The sequence below is a fragment of the Gorilla gorilla genome, chromosome 14 (assembly GCF_029281585.2).
Source record: "Gorilla gorilla gorilla isolate KB3781 chromosome 14, NHGRI_mGorGor1-v2.1_pri, whole genome shotgun sequence".
Lineage (NCBI taxonomy): Eukaryota > Metazoa > Chordata > Mammalia > Primates > Hominidae > Gorilla > Gorilla gorilla.
The window spans coordinates 50,572,422-50,589,051 of record NC_073238.2 but is presented as its reverse complement, the minus strand read 5'-3'; the positions used below and the strand labels follow the sequence as shown (position 1 = coordinate 50,589,051).

At 36.3% G+C, this 16,630-nt stretch overlaps 1 protein-coding gene across 23 annotated transcripts in view; it reads left to right on the top strand.

Moving 5' to 3' along the window:
* The window catches only part of CCDC169 (coiled-coil domain containing 169), a 70,816-nt gene that overhangs the window by 1,964 nt on the left and 52,222 nt on the right, over positions 1–16,630 (top strand). For 16 of the 23 annotated variants that reach the window (XR_008671138.2, XR_010130532.1, XR_010130530.1 and 13 more), the window contains exons 2-4: positions 61–140; positions 12,204–12,314; positions 14,652–14,746. Coding sequence is in view for 9 of the 23 variants with exons in the window: in XM_055360650.2 (XP_055216625.2) it covers positions 61–140; positions 12,204–12,314; positions 14,652–14,746 (286 nt within the window). In the remaining 14 variants the exon portion in view is untranslated. Of the gene's footprint in view, positions 1–60; positions 141–12,203; positions 12,315–12,396; positions 12,438–14,651; positions 14,747–16,630 lie in introns of all 23 variants that reach the window. The other 7 variants (XR_010130533.1, XM_055360653.2, XM_004054376.5 and 4 more) reach the window with 4 other exon arrangements.

Below are 16,630 nucleotides of genomic sequence, written 5' to 3'. Positions count from 1 at the left end.
TTATTTTTCTGATGTTATTTTTAATTGAATTATAATCAACAAAAATATTTTAAATAACAGGGATGCAGTGCAACTCTCAATATTTGAACTAAGACACAAGATTACGGAACTGGAAGCCAAACTCAATACTGACAATGAAGGTATATAAGTAAATACTTATATTCGTGACTCCTGTATAATTATTGTTTATTTTACCAGGATATCTATGGTGCATTAAATTCCATATATTGAATAATAGTACCAACATTTCAGTATTGCTTTTTGGCCACATTAATGATAGTTTATGATAGAGGCTTTAAAACTGATACTTCAGAATATCAAACCTATTACTATTTAATTATTTTTCTACCTTTCAAGTTCAAAATGTTCATTAATTAGCAAAACCTTTGTTACATGACATCAATATATTATTTCTTTATTAAATAAATATCACCAGTTTTCTATTCACCTCACGTTACACTCTTTATATCTTAACTTCTAGATTTGGGATATGTTTAAAGTCCATATCTAGGTTTTAGCTATTGTTGTTGGAAGAATGTGTGTTTGGTGTAGAGGATGTTGTGTACCTACACACTCATATCCTTAAAATTTGTAATGTATACAAGATATGACCCTGCCATATGTCAACACTTTAAATGGAAGACCTTTGTTTTCCCTGTTCTAAAGAGGTTCATTGACTATTGGGAGAAAGTATCAAACCGGAATATGGATATGAGAAGTCATATAAGTTCTATGTAAGGATAAATGAAAACTTAGGGAAGGGAAACCTAACAGAATTCGGGTGAGTTAATAAAGACAGGCTTTCCAGAACAGGCATTGCTTGAACTGAATGCTAAAGAACAGGAGGAGTTTATTAGGATTATCAGGGTGGGCATTTATAAGGGAGGAGACCACCCCTCACATTGTCTTATGCCCAATTTCTGCCTCCAGAGAAAGAAGAAATAAAAACTAAAAGGCAGAAATGAAATCCACAGGCAGACAGCCCAGCACCACACCCTGGGCCTGGTAGTTAAAGATTGACCCCCAACCTAATCGGTTATGTTATCTATAGATTACAGACATTGTATGGAAAAGCACTGTGAAAATCCCTGTCCTGTTCTGTTCCATTCTAATTACCGGTGCATGGAGCCCCCAGTCATGTACCCCCTGCTTGCTCAATCAATCTCAACCCTCTCATGCAGACCCCCTTAGAGTTCTAAGCCCTTAAGAGGGACAAGAATTGCTTACTCGGGGAGCTCAGTTTTTTGAGATGTGAGTCTTGCTGATGCTCCCGGCCGAATAAAGCCTTACCTTCTTTAACTTGGTGTCTGAGGGGTTTTATCTGTGTCTCGTCCTGCTACATTTATACTCTTCCTCAATTGGGGAACCATGAACAAAAAGGATTAGTGGCCATATGGGAAATAAAATGCCACTTTCTGTAAGTACCCAGTGCTTTGTTAAAGCTTGGTTGCAGAATACTACTTTGTCCCAAGGCTGAAGTAGCTTCCTCTATCTCCATATCTATATCTTAGATATAACCTCAGTCTCTGGGGGCAGGCTCTAAGTGTACTTATCAAGTAGCTGCGTTGGCAGGGTGACTGGAACTTCCTCATGTACCCAGTTACAGGAAAAACAGAAGGCATGCTCACAGGTACACATGCAATAACTATGCCCAGTAGTAAAATGTGGCTCAACAAGTTGTAGCAGTTCTCAAAAGAAGGAGCTAGTATGTGGGTATAAAGAGAAAACGTCAGAATGATAGGAGAGAAAGTTCTTTCCTTAGTGGGCCAAAATTAAGGCCTAAGGTAAAGGGCAGAAACATTTACTCCTTTAAAGCCAGGGACTGTGTCAGGTGAGGTAGTTATTATTATCCCCATATATGGAAGAATGAAATTCAGGAATTCAAATAACTTCTAAGGTAATATAGCCAGGTAGTGGCAGAGCCATGACTTGATCCTAGATCATCTATTTACCATGCCTTCAGTAAATGATAATACAACTGCCATCTACCACATCACACTCAAAACACTTCTGCTTGTCTTTTACTACATAGCAAATCACCCTATAATTTAGGAGCTTAAAACAACAAACTATCTCTTATAATTCTGTGGATTAACTGGGTTGGTTCACCTGGATGGTTCTTGATTGGGGTCTCTTGTTTGGTTGCAGTCAGGTATACTGAAGATTCAAGTGAGCTGGTCATTCCGTGATGACTCATTCACATGGCTAACATCTGACACTGGCTTTTGACTGGAAGCTCAGCTAGGGCTGCCTGTCAGAAATGCCTCTTGTACCTTTTTCTTCTCACAGCATGGTGGTTAGGTTCCAAGAGGATGTATCCCAAGAGCAAGCATTCCAAAAGACATAAGTAGAGACTGCCAGGCCAGTCAAGGGCTACTCCCAGAACTGGCACAGGGGTATATCCACTGTATTCTGTTGGTCATAATAGTCACAGATTCAAGGGACTGGAGAGGTAGACTGCTTTTAAGGTCACATTACAGAGCAACACATGGGATGGGATATATTATTGGCAGTCATCTTTGGAAAATACAGTCTGCCACAGGAGCATTAAACATAAAGCCATTTGGGGAATATGCTAAGTAATTGATAAAAATGGAACATAGGTCATAATGAGAATGCGTTAGGAGATGAGGTTAAAGTTTATGAAGGAGATAAATCAAGAAGATTGCATGATGCTAGTGAATTTACGTTTATCCTGAAGGCAGTGGGGCAATATTAAAGGTGTTTTAAAAGGAATTTATTATTGGAAATATGCGCACATGTGACAAATAGGGGTACATTCACTGTTCAGATAATTTTTTCACCCTTTCTGCTTTCTTCTCAAACCTCTACCACCTCTCCACTCAATCACACTCTCAGGTAATGAGCTTACCCTCTTCTTTCAAAGAAAAAAGAGAAGCAATCAGAAGAGGACTTCTACGTGTCTCTACCAACAGAGCTACCCATCTACCTGCACCCTTGCACATCCTCTTCCCTCTTGTTTCTATGAATGATCTGTCCTTATTCTTGTCTCAGGTTATCTCCTCCCTTTGTGCAGTAGATCCTACCTACTCGCACCTACTTAAGGATATCACTGTAGTGATGGCCCTCTCTTCCCTACACTGTCTGTTTTCCCTGCTCTACTGGATCATTCCCAACAGCAGACCAACATGCTGAATTTATTTTATCTAAACAACAAATGATAGGCTTCTTTTGGCCCCACTTTTCCCCTTCAGCTAGCACCCCCTGTCCCTGCCCCATTTACAGCAAAAGCCTTCAAAAGAGTAGTTTTTATTTCTACTTTCTCATCTGCTTATTGTTTGATCTTGCTTGTCACTGGATTAATTTTTAGGCAGGTGGTAAACACAGCCAACTCCAAAGAGCTTTATATTCTCAAAGTCACCTCTTGAAGCCTTTTAGGATTCATAGGAAACTGTATGTAGAAAATTTGGTTTTATGTTTTAATTTGAACTTCACAACAAAGTTTAGTAATAAGAAAATGGTAAAGAAAATGTTCAGGTGACTTTTTTTTTTAAGCAAGAAGAATTAGTGTTTGTGTAGGGCTTTAAGTACGTTTTTTAAAAAAATTGAAACCTCACAACTACCCTTTGAAAATAATATCATTACCTCCGTTTTATAGATTGAAAAATGGAGGCCGGGTGCGGCAGTTCACACCTGTAATCCCAGCACTTTGGGAGGCCAAGGCAGGCAGATCACCTGAGGTCAGGAGTTCGAGACCAGCCTGGCCAACATGGTGAAACTGTGTCTGTACTAAAAATAACAAAAGAAAAATTAGGTGTGGTGGTGGGTGCCTGTAATCCCAGCTACTCTGGAGGCTGAGGCAGGAGAATCGATTGAACTGGGAGGTGGAGGTTGCAGTGAGCAAAGATTGCACCATTGCACTCCAGCCTGGATGACAAGAACGAGACTCCATCCAAAAAAAAAAAAAAAGAAGACTTATTGACAACACACAAGTTTACATCTTCATCCTGGATTTCTCCTTTGAGTCTTTTATAGGCTGGTTTCTATGCCCAAATACCTTTGGCTAGTGGGTAATATATTAATAAATCCAATATGTTTTTTTAAATCACCTCAGTAAATGCTAAAATTTTAAAAATAAAATTCCATTTGTTTTTCAAAACAAGGAAAAGAATACTTCTATTTATCTCAAACTAGCATAATACTTAACAATGAAATAGTAGAGGCATTTCCATTCTTGGGGGAAAAAATACCAAAGCTGCCTGCTGCCATTATTAAAATGCAATATAGTTTTTGAAAGTTCTAATTAAGCAATAAAATATGAAATAGAAATAAGAGTTATAGCTATTAGAGAGGAAGTGATACAATTATAAAGATTAGTATATTAATAAAGAATTAGAAAATAGTTGGATACAATAATGAAATAAATATTTATTTAAAAAAACAAATGCCAGCAATAACCAGTTAGAAAATAGGGTTTTTAAATGATCCCACCCACAATTCCAACCGAAACCATAAAAGATCTGACAATATTCCTGACCAGAAATATGAGGACCTGTATGAAGAGATAACAGAAGACTATAACTATAAGGGCATAACTGTTGAGTCCAAATTCTTACTTATTTAACATAAGAGATTTCATACAGGAAACTCTAGAATAAAATGAATTTGGGAAAGCTTTGCAGCATTAACACATGTTTGCTGAGCTTCTGAGAGACTTTGTTAGTAAGTGAAACATAACAGTGTGTATCTTATTGCTACAGAGTCTGTCTTGTCAGTCTTATGTGATCTCTATTTTAATGTTAATGCTGGTCATTTGTGCCTAAACTCCAAATTGGGGGAAGGTATAGTGTGGCATGTCCAACCCTCCACTTCTCATAATGGCCTGAACTAGTTTTTCAGGTTTCTTTGGGATTCCCTTTGGCCAAGAGGTGGATACATTCAGTCTGTTGAGGGGGCTTAGGATTTTTTTTTTTTTTAGTTTATATTCCCCCTTTTTTGGTCAAGGTATGCAGAGGTAGTATCCATAGCTAAGCTTTTATTAACTTAAGTTCTGGGATGGTGTGGCTACTTGCCCCTGGTCCATTGTGCCTCTCAGTGGGACCCCTATTGCCAAGGAACTTAGAGTCAAAGACTTAAATCCAATTAAACGTTTTAGGCCAGATGGGAGTGGAGGTGAGCAGGTATTCAGTAATCTTTAAAACCCCTTTTAGGTAACATAAGAGCCAAAAACCAAAAGTCAAAAAATAAGATTATAAAGTTGAGTTATCTATAAATTCTCTGCATTGAGATACTGTAATCTTGACTTGTAGCAATTAGCTGTACAAAACACAAGCATATTGTTCAGCTGTTTAGGCATCTGTGTGTCTGTCCTGATTTGGAGGGTCTTAATTAATTTTATCCCTCAAAATCTGGCCCTTACAATGATACACTTCTGCGATAGCCCCTGGGCCTGGAGGGATTGAATAGTTTCAAATTCTGGAGGTAAAAAGAAATGTAAAGTATTAGCAGTGTTTCAAACAAAAAGGTCATAAGCCCTGCCTAGTTCTGACAGTTACAGGAAAGGAAACTTATAGGTAGCTAAACATTTAAATTATTTAGTATCAATTTAGGCACTAAATTTAAACATTTAAATTATTTAGTATCTATTTATTTAGGCACAGAATAAATTATATTATTTTAGATAGAGGCAAAATTATTAAGAGAATCTTAATTTTTTTGTGGTACAGGTGTGTCCCTGTGTCTCATGAAAGTAGTTTACTATGATTGTCATCTTTGCCCAGATCTAAAAATGGGGCTTTGGTTAACTTAGATTTGCTGTCAGATACTGGCAGGAGTCACTGCGTTCTTTAGATGAGATATGTGTACCCAGGAGTCAAAGCCCTGTAACTTCATAGCACAAGGATTAGTTAATAACACCTGATAAGGACCTTTTTTTTAAGGGGCTGGAGGTGGTGACACTGGAGTCCATGATTTGACTGGAAGCTGTAAAAAGATTCTATAACCTTGCAGTGATTAACTTTTATAGCTTTGATAAACACCAGCAATAAGCCAGAGACTTAATTTTTGTTTCAGTTTTGAAGATGTTTCTCAAAAATGTTAAAGGGCTCAAAACATTTGATTAAAACAGATCCACAGGGCATTGTAAACCAATAGTTACTAATTTAACCAAAATGATCATTGAAAGACTTAAAGGCAATACAGAAGGTTACATGCATATAACAACTTTCAGCCTTTTAGGTCTCAGTTTTTCTAAGCAGTTAAAAATCTAATGAAGACAACATATGAATTATTTTGATAAAAAGTAAAATGTTGTTTCTTACGCCAGTTACCAGAAAGGCAAAGAAAAACCTGCAGTGTGACTACTTTTCCTTATAGGAAGCCTATTTAGACAACCTGGAAGTTAAACCTGATGAAAAATATTATTGAATTTAATCAGACACAGGAAGAATGTGTTCAGGGTTATGAGTATAGCAGAGGAATACATAGTTCTTAGTAACTGCATGAGAAGTTTCTTGATTACATTGAAAAATTTACATCTATCAAGAAAGCCAAGAGTACAGAATCAAATTATACTGAAGGAAAATATTGCTTTTCTAGACCTTTAAGATAAAACATTTGAGCATCAGGCCACAACAATGGAACCAGAGGAAAAAAGTTACAGAAGCTAATTTAAAAGCTGAAGGAGAGAGCTGTCATCTCAGACCTTCTCAGGGGGAGAAAAAGCTGAAAGCAGTGAGACAGCAATAGTTGAACTTCTGAGATATGATTCTGAGAAGTTTTTAAAAGAAACAGGTTCTAAAATTTTAAAAATCTCTTGTAATTTTATTAAGAGAAAAGTAATACCTTAAGAAAACCTTGTTTTAAGATAGGGGATCAATCTTAGAAAGACTATTAAAAATAATTCTCTTCTAATTATAGCCAACTTAATATATAAAATAGCTTTTGTAATTTTCCTTTTATGAACCTTATCATAACTTACATAGACCATTTATTACATGCTTGGACTTTCTGACTTGTCCTAAAATTTTCTGTTTTCTGAATAACTAGCTATTTTATTTTAGGATAAGAATTTACTATATAAAATCTTTCTCATGTAAAATTATTTGCTTGTTTTATAACTTTTTTATTATAAATACATTTTTGTATCCACAACTTTCTTTATATCTCTCTCCCCTACTCACTGATTCTTTTTTACCTTCTTTTAGAAATAACTTTTAAATAACCTTTGAATTACTTAAATTACTCTTTCTTAAAAAATGAGAACACAACTTGCAGAATTATATATTAGACTTCTTAGTAACCTTAAATTTTAGTGAAAACTTAGGAAGCAAGAAATCCTGAACTGTTTATCAGATGTTAGCATTTTCTGGATGAAACCATTCTACAATTTTAGAAATATGTTTTCCCATATCATAATCTTTTCTTAATTGGAAATGTCCCAGAAATCAAATTATTATCTATTGGATTGGAGCATCTATTATTTAAGTCAAAATAATTTTAAGATTTTAAATTACACAAAAAGTCCACTTACAAGCATTTATCTCATTTACATGTATTCACCTTTTCCATTTCTTAATAGTTTATCTAGATTACTTCTGAAAACTGAGATATTACACAAAACTAATCATTATTTAAAGTTATTTCCGGGCCAGGCGCGGTGGCTCACGCCTGTAATCCCAGCACTTTGGGAGGCCGCGGCAGGCGGATAATGAGGTCAGAAGATCGAGACCATCCTGGTGGCTAACATGGTGAAACCCTGTCTCTACTAAAAAAATACAGAAAAATTAGCCAGGCATGGTGATGGGCGCCTGTAGTCCCAGCTACTCGGGAGGCTGAGGCAGAAGAATGGCGTGAATCAGGGAGGTGGAGCTTGCAGTGAGCCAAGATTGCGCCACTGCACTCCAGCCTGGGCGACAGAGCGAGACTCCATCTCAAAAAAAAAAAAAAATTAAAAATAAATAATAAAGTTATTTCCCTATTAACCATTTTTAAAATCTGAACACTAAATGGTGAGCACCTAATTAAGAACCTTAAAATTAAATGTATTTGCTTATGACTCTGAAGATTTAGCTGTTTCATTGAACTAACAAGTTAGTCTTATTTGTCAAAAAAAAAAAAACACAAAGATTATTCTGTTTTTGGTTGAGTTTAAAGTCTTAGAACCTTTATGTCAACCCTTGACACCTTTGTATACACACCAATACAAATATAAAACCACTTAGACAAAAATATATGGGGACAATTCTGAAGACCTTTCTATTTTTATCAATAATTTTAAAACCACTTTTATTTATTAAAAATTCACATGCACTTGAAAAGCATTTGGACTTAATTTTTGAGTACTCATTTACTTATAAGCCAGTTTGATAACATGCTAGACACAACGCAGAACATAATACATGAATATTACATAAATATATCTAAACATGTATACATACATGCACAAAGAAATAACCAGTAGCTTTTACCTTGGAACTCCAGCCATGAGACAGCATTACAAACTCACAGACCTACAAAAGATAGCTGGCTTCAAGTTCTTTTTCTGATAAAATTGGAACCTGTTCATATGGCCAAACTTCATTTGCCCTAATAGATAATCCAAGGAAATTTGTGAACCAAAATTTTGGGTAAAGGAGTTTCTATGGCAGTTTTTTTAAACCGCTTTTACCCTTGTTTTTTTTATTTTCAGTTTCAAACAACTTTCCAGTGTTTACATTCTAGTTAGATCATAAATGAGTCCTAGCACCAGCAGCTTAGTAACAGCAGATTTAAAGCAGGCAGAAAAGAGGGGAAGATAGCTTTAGAAGACTCTACTTAACTCTATAGCTTCAGGTTAACTATTTGAGCTCTAAATTTTTCTTGCTGTAATTTGCCCGTCAGTTTAAAATGTACACAAAAATGCACCATATGTAATCAGCTGCAGTCCCAAAGAGGATGACAAAATCAGGGGCCAGGATGTTGAAAATTGTTTTTTCTCTTCAGTACTGGTTTCCTGGTTTGAACAGGAAAAGAGAAAAAGAAAGGAGTGGAGAGGAGAAAGGAGATCAGGTTTTATGGGCAGGAAGAGGAAAGAGAAAAGAAGGAAGGGAGGTTTATGAGCCTTCCAGCCACTGCACAGTACCCCTACCTCTCTTGTTTATCTCCTCTTAGGGAGAGCCTCAGCACCCTAGAACTGAAGGGTGTGGGATGAATCCCTCCCATTTCCTCAAGTCACCAGTCAAGGTAAACTGTTTCCAGCCAGAGGGAGAGAAGGGTGGTTTTGGCTGAGAAGAGTAGGGCTGTAGATGGCTTCTGAGATAATCAGGATGATGAAGTTGGAAAAAAGGGGAAAGAGAGAGAGAAAGAGAGAGAAAGAGATCAGGGTGCACAAAGATCTCACACACAGACAAACAGGTGGTGTGCCTCCAAACAAATCCCTGGTTAAGGGGCTGTGTAGACTCCGAAATCCCTCATTTCAGTTTCAAATGGCTCCCCCAGGCGACTGAGTCAGAACTGAGCAAAGGCCCAAGGGTGCAGCAAATACAAACAAAACCAATGCATAAAATGCTCATATAGTGTCACTGGCAGCCAAGTCTAAATAAAGCAGAGCCCCAGTGACACCCCAAAAGAGGCAGAAGGTGGTTGGGTACACTCTGACTAATGCACCTAGTTCCATAGTTTGTCAGCTTCTCCAGAGGTCACTTTCTTTGCACCAGTGAAGCATTGAAGGTAGCAGACACCATAGCAGGAAGAAAAGAGAGGATCCGTAAGACAAAAGATTCTTGGCAGCTGCTGGGAAATTCCCTAATATCCTAGCCATGGGTCAGCTAGCCATCAGCAACTAGTATTCACAGGTGGCCCTATGCCCCATCTGATAGAAACCAGACTGGCAGGCTCAGGCCCTGGAGCATACAGCACTCACCATACGGGACACTAAAATTGTAACCAGCAATTGTAAGTGCTGATTGCATAGTTCAATTAACAAAAGCGAGGTCCAGTAGAGAGAAAGTGACTTCATTGACCAAAACTAATAATGGACAAGTGGCCAGATTCCCATCCAAAATAACCATGTCCAATTTCTAGGGAAAAGGCAGGGGGCTTTCAAAGGGAAACAATATGGGAGGCATGCAGGAGTTGTGCTGGTTACAAGGTCTGTGTGTCTTGTTTTGGTGTCTATCTTGGGTCTTTTGTGTTGTCCCATGTTGATGTTGGGGTTAATAAAGTCACTTTATGCCAGACCTTGCTCTTATTAATTGGACTCTGTAAGTGGCAAGCAGCCGGATTCCATTTAGTTACGATTGTATACTAATAGGTCAGTCTATCTATCTATCTATCTATCTATCTATCTATCTATCTTATTTTATTTTATTTTTTTGAGAAAAATTTTTATTTTTTTGAGAAAAATTTTTATTTTTTTGAGATGCAGACTCGCTAAGTCACCCAGGTTAGAGTGCAGTGGTGCAATCTCAGCTCACTGCAACCTCTGCCTCCCGGGTTCAAGCAATTCTCCTGCCTCAGCCTCCTGAGTAGCTGGGATTACAGGCACCTGCCACCATGCCTAGCTAATTTTTGTATTCTTTAGTAGAGACGGGGTTTCACCACATTGGCCAGGCTAGTCTTGAACTCCTGACCTCAAGTGATCCGCCAGCCTCAGCCTCCCAAAATGGTGGGATTACAGGTGTGAGCCACCGTGCCTGGCTGGCTTGTCTATATTTGATAATTAAATTTGATGATTGACTTAAAAGTCAATAATATTTTTAAATAAAATGGTGTCAAAATTTATAAACTGTACTCAGATGTGCCAAAAATAAATTGCATTTTTAAGTTTTTGGTAACCATTCTCATCTTGCTCTGAAGAATCTGTTACCATGGTAGGAAAGGGGATACCATGACAAAGGGAGACTTTAGGTAGCAAGTTATAAAGATGATTCCATACAGTTGAGCTCTACTGTATCTTTTGGGTAAATGTTTAGTCTTTCAGGGCTTCTCCTTTCTTCTTGTACCTTTCCAAAGCTTTTGGGTTAATGACTTTCAGTTTCAGTATGGGAGGGTGTTCCATCCCCTTTGGTAGACCGCATTTGCATAGAGATGAGGATGTAAGGGAGACCTGTGTCAGGGCTGAGGAGGTTGGTAGTGGTATGTGCTAATACTCTTTCTCCTTAACTCTTCCACTAACTGTTATGTAGCAGCAGTTATTTCAGACCTGTGAAGAGCATTTAAATTTGAAAAAGAAGCCATCTTTTTGCCCTCTACAAAGCCTGACTTTAAAGACTCGAAAAAGTTAGCTTTGGGCTTTGAATCTGAACAAAGACCTTTTAATTTTAGGCTGTATTCTTTTTTTTCCCCAGACATAAGAAAAATGCTTTGACTTTAATAGCTAAAAGGGTTTAGTGAAAGAAAACTGCTTAAGGTTAAGAGAAAATGCCTGAGAAGATAGCTAAATGTACATTGTTCCTTCAGCTTAGGAGTTAAGAGGATATGATTTCAAAGGCAGATAAAACTGGATTAAAAACCCGGTTCCCTTATTTATTAGCTCTGTCATCTTAAGAATGTTATTTGACATTGACATCTTTGAGCCTTGGTTTCCTCATCTTTGTAAAATAGGTGACTACATTTCTAAAATGAGGATTAAATTACTTAATGTATGTAAAGCATTGTGTGCTTTACACACGGCAGACACATAAGTGATAGTTATTAAGCAGACTTCAGAATTGCTTTCAAAGGAAAAAAATGAACATGACATTGGATAGGTTAGTAATGTTTAGGATATTTTATATACACATAAACATATATAAAATATATAAATATATAAATATGTATTTCAAGTTTCCTTGGAACTTGAAATATATATATTTATGGATATGTATATGAAATATCATATATGAAATATATGGATATTATATATATGGGTATTTCAAGTTCCAAGGAAAGAAACACGTCATGATATTCCCTCTAATTGAATTCATTGTAAGGATGCACAAGAAGTAAAAGAAAAAAGGGGGTGGGAAGTAGGGAAGAAGAGGAATTGCAGTAGTTGTGATAAGGTTTGGCTGTTTGGTAGCTTGAGTGTGAGTCTAATTCTTGCAATCTGGAAAATCTTACTAACAGAAATACAGACTTAATAATTATTTCCTTCTAGTTGATCTGTATTGCCAATAAAGTCAAATATAGTAATAGAGTAAGATCAAGCTCATAATGTTATTTTAATGAATAAATGAGAGGTGGTGGGGTGATCTTGATTGTTTCTCCCTGTTTTTACTCAGGTAGTGAATGGAAAACCCGTTATGAGACACAACTTGAATTAAATGATCAACTAGGAAAGCAAATTGTTTATCTCAAGAAGATGGTGGAAAAAATCCGTGGAAACTCTTCAGGTACAAAACCAATCATATGTACATTTTATAATTTGAGTTAAAACTGATAAAACATTAAGTGCTCATATTTGATTTATTGTAGATAGACTATCTTCTATTCGTGTCTATGAACGAATGCCAGTGGTGAGTAGAAATGTGATTAAACACAAAGAATAATTGAAGGAAATTATGTCTATTTTTTCCAGACGTATTTCAAAGAGAAGTTTGAAGACTAGCGCAAGGTCCAAATAAACTATTTTGTTCAAGGGACCTGTTTGAAGTAACAACAAATAATTTTTGAGTAGCTATAGGTGGAGCAGTAAGTTGCCAGCTATATTCACAGGTGTCCTGAAGAGCAGAGCATGTATGGATATTGCTTTTTGAATCACCGCCAACCTTCAGAGAAAGATATAGACAAATACTGTGTTTTTGCTAATAATGAATTGAGGAGAAATAAGTCTTTTTGCACGCTTGTTATTTTCAACCCAGACATGCCTTTATTTCCATATCTTGGAAAGTCAGGAATTTTTCTAATTCGAAAAATTGTTTTCCCATGTGCTGTCATAGAGTTATATCGCCCTCTTGTGGCATTTAGAAATAGTTGCTAGGGCTATGTTAAGCTTAGTGCCTTTTCTTAATTGCAGGTAGAATTTTATTACTACCTACTGGACATAAAATATTCTATCTACCTGCTTCTTGATAACTGAGGCTCAGTCCTAGCTCAACAGAGTGGGTATCACTACCCTTGTGGAGAGTAGCAACAAGTGCTGGTATGACTTGGTAAAATACCTTAGGGCATATCTAAGGAGCATTTAATTGGTTTTCTAACTACTACCTGAGACTCTGGAACATATTCATGTTGGAAAAAATACATTTATTTTCCTTGATGTATTTGTGTTATTTTTGAAGAAAATGTGGTTCTCTAAGAGATTTAATAATTTAGATCCAGAGACAGAGAATTATATTTCTCCACAGTAAAGGACTGAAGAAATATTAGCACAACGAAGAGTGGGACCACAGACCAAGCAGAAAGGAAAGAGAATGAAAGTTCAGTATAAACAGAACTGGTCCTCTCTATTCTCTGGACAGGTGCTTTCATGAGTGTTTGGTACTCATGAATCCAAGAGGGGTGTGTCTGAGCAGCAGAGATTAGAAATCTAACCAAGGAGTCAGCGATAGAAGTGTCCAAATACTAAGTAAAAAGCATTGGGATCCAACAATCCTATATCCAGTCAAGAGACCCTCTTAGCTAAGGACAAAAGATATACTAAGTCTTATTCTTTGATATAAAGAATAATATTTGTGAAATTCAGACATATAATTGTGTAATGCAGACATATTTTTGGCTTCCTGTTAAATTGACAATTAGGGAAAAGGGCTTAAATTAGTTGCTTTTGTGGGATAGAGTATGAATTCAAACACCATCTGTAAATTTCCTGATTCTTTATCCTTGTTGTGGATTGTTTAGTGTTTAGGAGTAATCTGTACAGACATACTTATGAAATTGATGTGTTAGTTTGAATACTAATTTTGAATAATTTCAAACTACAGATTTGCTTATGAGTAGCAAAAGGATAGGCACTCGTTGTTGACTAGTATATGTGTAATATTTTATGTGTTATTTGACAAAAATGTATAAAATGTTATCTTTAAACTAGATCATTAAAGTGGACTTCATTTTAATATAATTTTATCTCTCTTTTATTGTGGTAAATATACATAACTTAAAATTTACCATTCAGCATTTCTTTTTTTTTTGAGGGAGGGTCTCACTCTGTCACCCAGGCTGGAGTGTAGTGGTTCAATCTTGGCTCACTACAGCCTTTGCCTGCTGAGCTCAAGCAGTCCTCTCACCTCAGCCTCCTGAATAGCTGGGACTACAGGCTCATGCCACCATGCCTGGCTAATTATTGCATTTTTAGTAGAGACGAGGTTTCACCATGTGTCCCAGGCTGGTCTCGAACTCCTGAGCTCAAGCAATCCACCTGCCTCGCCTCCCAAAGTGCTGGGATGACAGGTATAAGTCACCACACCCTGCCTGTTTCAGCCATTTTGAAATGTAAAGTTCAGTGTGATTTTAATATTTTAGAAAAAATTATTCACATAAGTGAGAGTGAAGCTTTAGTCTTTGTTCTGATATTAGGTTGGTGCCTCCAACTTTTTTTTTTCTTGAGGTTCACTTTTCTCCTCTGAAGGTAAGATACATTATATTATCTTCTAAGTGTCTTTCAGTGGGGTAATTTATTAAAATTTTATTTTAGCATGATGTATCAAGGGTTGCATTTGGCAGAATATAAGAGGAAGGTTTAAACAAGTAAAGTTTTTTTTTTCTCTTTTCTTTTTTTCCTCATGTGACAGAAAGTATGAGGTTTGCAGTCCAGGGGTGGTGCAGTGGCTGTATAATGCCTTCAGGAATCCAGGCTTCCCCTAAATTTCTACTCTGCCATCCATCTGTGAGTGGCTTTTGTCCTCGTGTTTAAAGATGGCTGCTTCACCTTCTCAGCTGCTTCACGTTATCATTCAAAAAAAGAAGTAGGTGAAGGAGAAATGGTAAAGGTGAAAGCCAGTCAGGTCTACTCCCCTTCAAAGAGCTTTCTAAGATGCTGCACCCAGTAATTCCCCTTGACATTTCATTGGGAGTTAGAACTGTATCATATGGGCACCTTCATTTGCATGACAGGCTAGGAAATATAGTGTTTTACTGAATATACAGGAAGAAGGGAAGAGTGGATTGTGAGTGTACAGTTGGCTGTATCTGCCACACACAAAGTCATTTAAAGTGAAGGCATTTCATTTTATGTATTCATTCAATTCATTCATACATATTCATTCAACATGTATTCAGCTGATATTATTTGGAAAATAAAAGGTATAGAAAAAGAATATCATAAAATCAAACATATCCACTGTAGACAGTTCTGTTTTTAGTAATTTTTGTATGCATACATATTGATTAAAAAGAACAACCAAATAAATAAGTCAGCCAACAAACAAAGTGAAAAAGCATTACAGCTAGTTTTTATTGTTGTTTAAAATATAATTATAACCTTACCGCATGGACAGTTTTGAATCCTATGCTAATCAGGGTAATTAAGTCAATTATTTCATATGTTATGTTCTCTTCATGTGCATTTTTCAAGGATATATTATGTTCCATTGTGTTGGAATGTGAATGTTCAATTACTTTTCCCTATAACTGGGTATTTTAGGTTGTTTCTGGTTTTAATTTTGAGTTAAAACCCACAGAGTGTATTATGGCAAACAACTCCATATTCTAGTATTTATAAATCTTCAGATCTGTGTCCCTTTTTGACTTTAAATGTTTTAATGAAAACAATTTATAGAGTTGAGATCCCTTTTATTCTCCTCCCTGTCTTCTTTTTGTTTCCTTTTCGTAGGCAAGGACTACCATGAATTTGGTATATATTATTTCAGTTTATTTTTAATATCTCTCTACATGTTGTATGTATAAAAATGCATATAAAAGGTATCATACTGTGCATATCATTCTTTTACTCATTATTTAATTCCATTCATGTTAATAAAGATCTAGTAAATTTTATCAGTTGTGTAGTATTTCATTATATGTGTATATCCTTAGTATATTTACGTACATCATGAATTACGTAAATTAGCCTATTTACGTACATCATGAATGTTTCAAAATCTCACTATGACAAGCATTGCCACAGTGAATGTCTTTATATGTGTCTTTCAGTGCAAAGTGTTCCTCTAGGCTTAGCAAACTTTTCTGTAGATGGATAAATAGTAAATATTTTCAGCATTGCAGCTGTATGATCTCTGATCTTTGTTGTAGCTATTCAACCCTGCTACTGTAGTATAAAGGGAGCCATAGACAACACCTAATTGGTGGGCTGTATTCTAAAAAATCTTGGTTTACAAAAACAGGCAGAAGCTGAATTTGATCTTTAGGTTATAGTTTGCCAGCCCCTGCTTTAAGGCAGTGATCCATAAACTTTGGTAGGTTATGGAATCACCTAGGGCACTTCATAAAAATACAAAGGCCAAGTCCTGTCCTTCAACCTACTTGCCACCTCTATATTTTTATTAACTCTTCAGGTAATTCTAATAAAAAAGTTTGAGAACCACTGCTTCAAGTATACATGTTCTTAGAAGTGGAATTTTAAAATCATAAGATAGGTAGATTTTCAAATTATTATAAAGTATTTCTGGGTCAGTCTGTCTAAAGACACCCCAGTTCTACAGTTAGTTCAGTATGTCTGGAATAAATAAGAGGGATGATGAGCGATGAAGCTGGAAATAATATGCAGGGGCTAAATAATAAAGGGTTTGGTATTCATGTTAGGGAGTGTGAA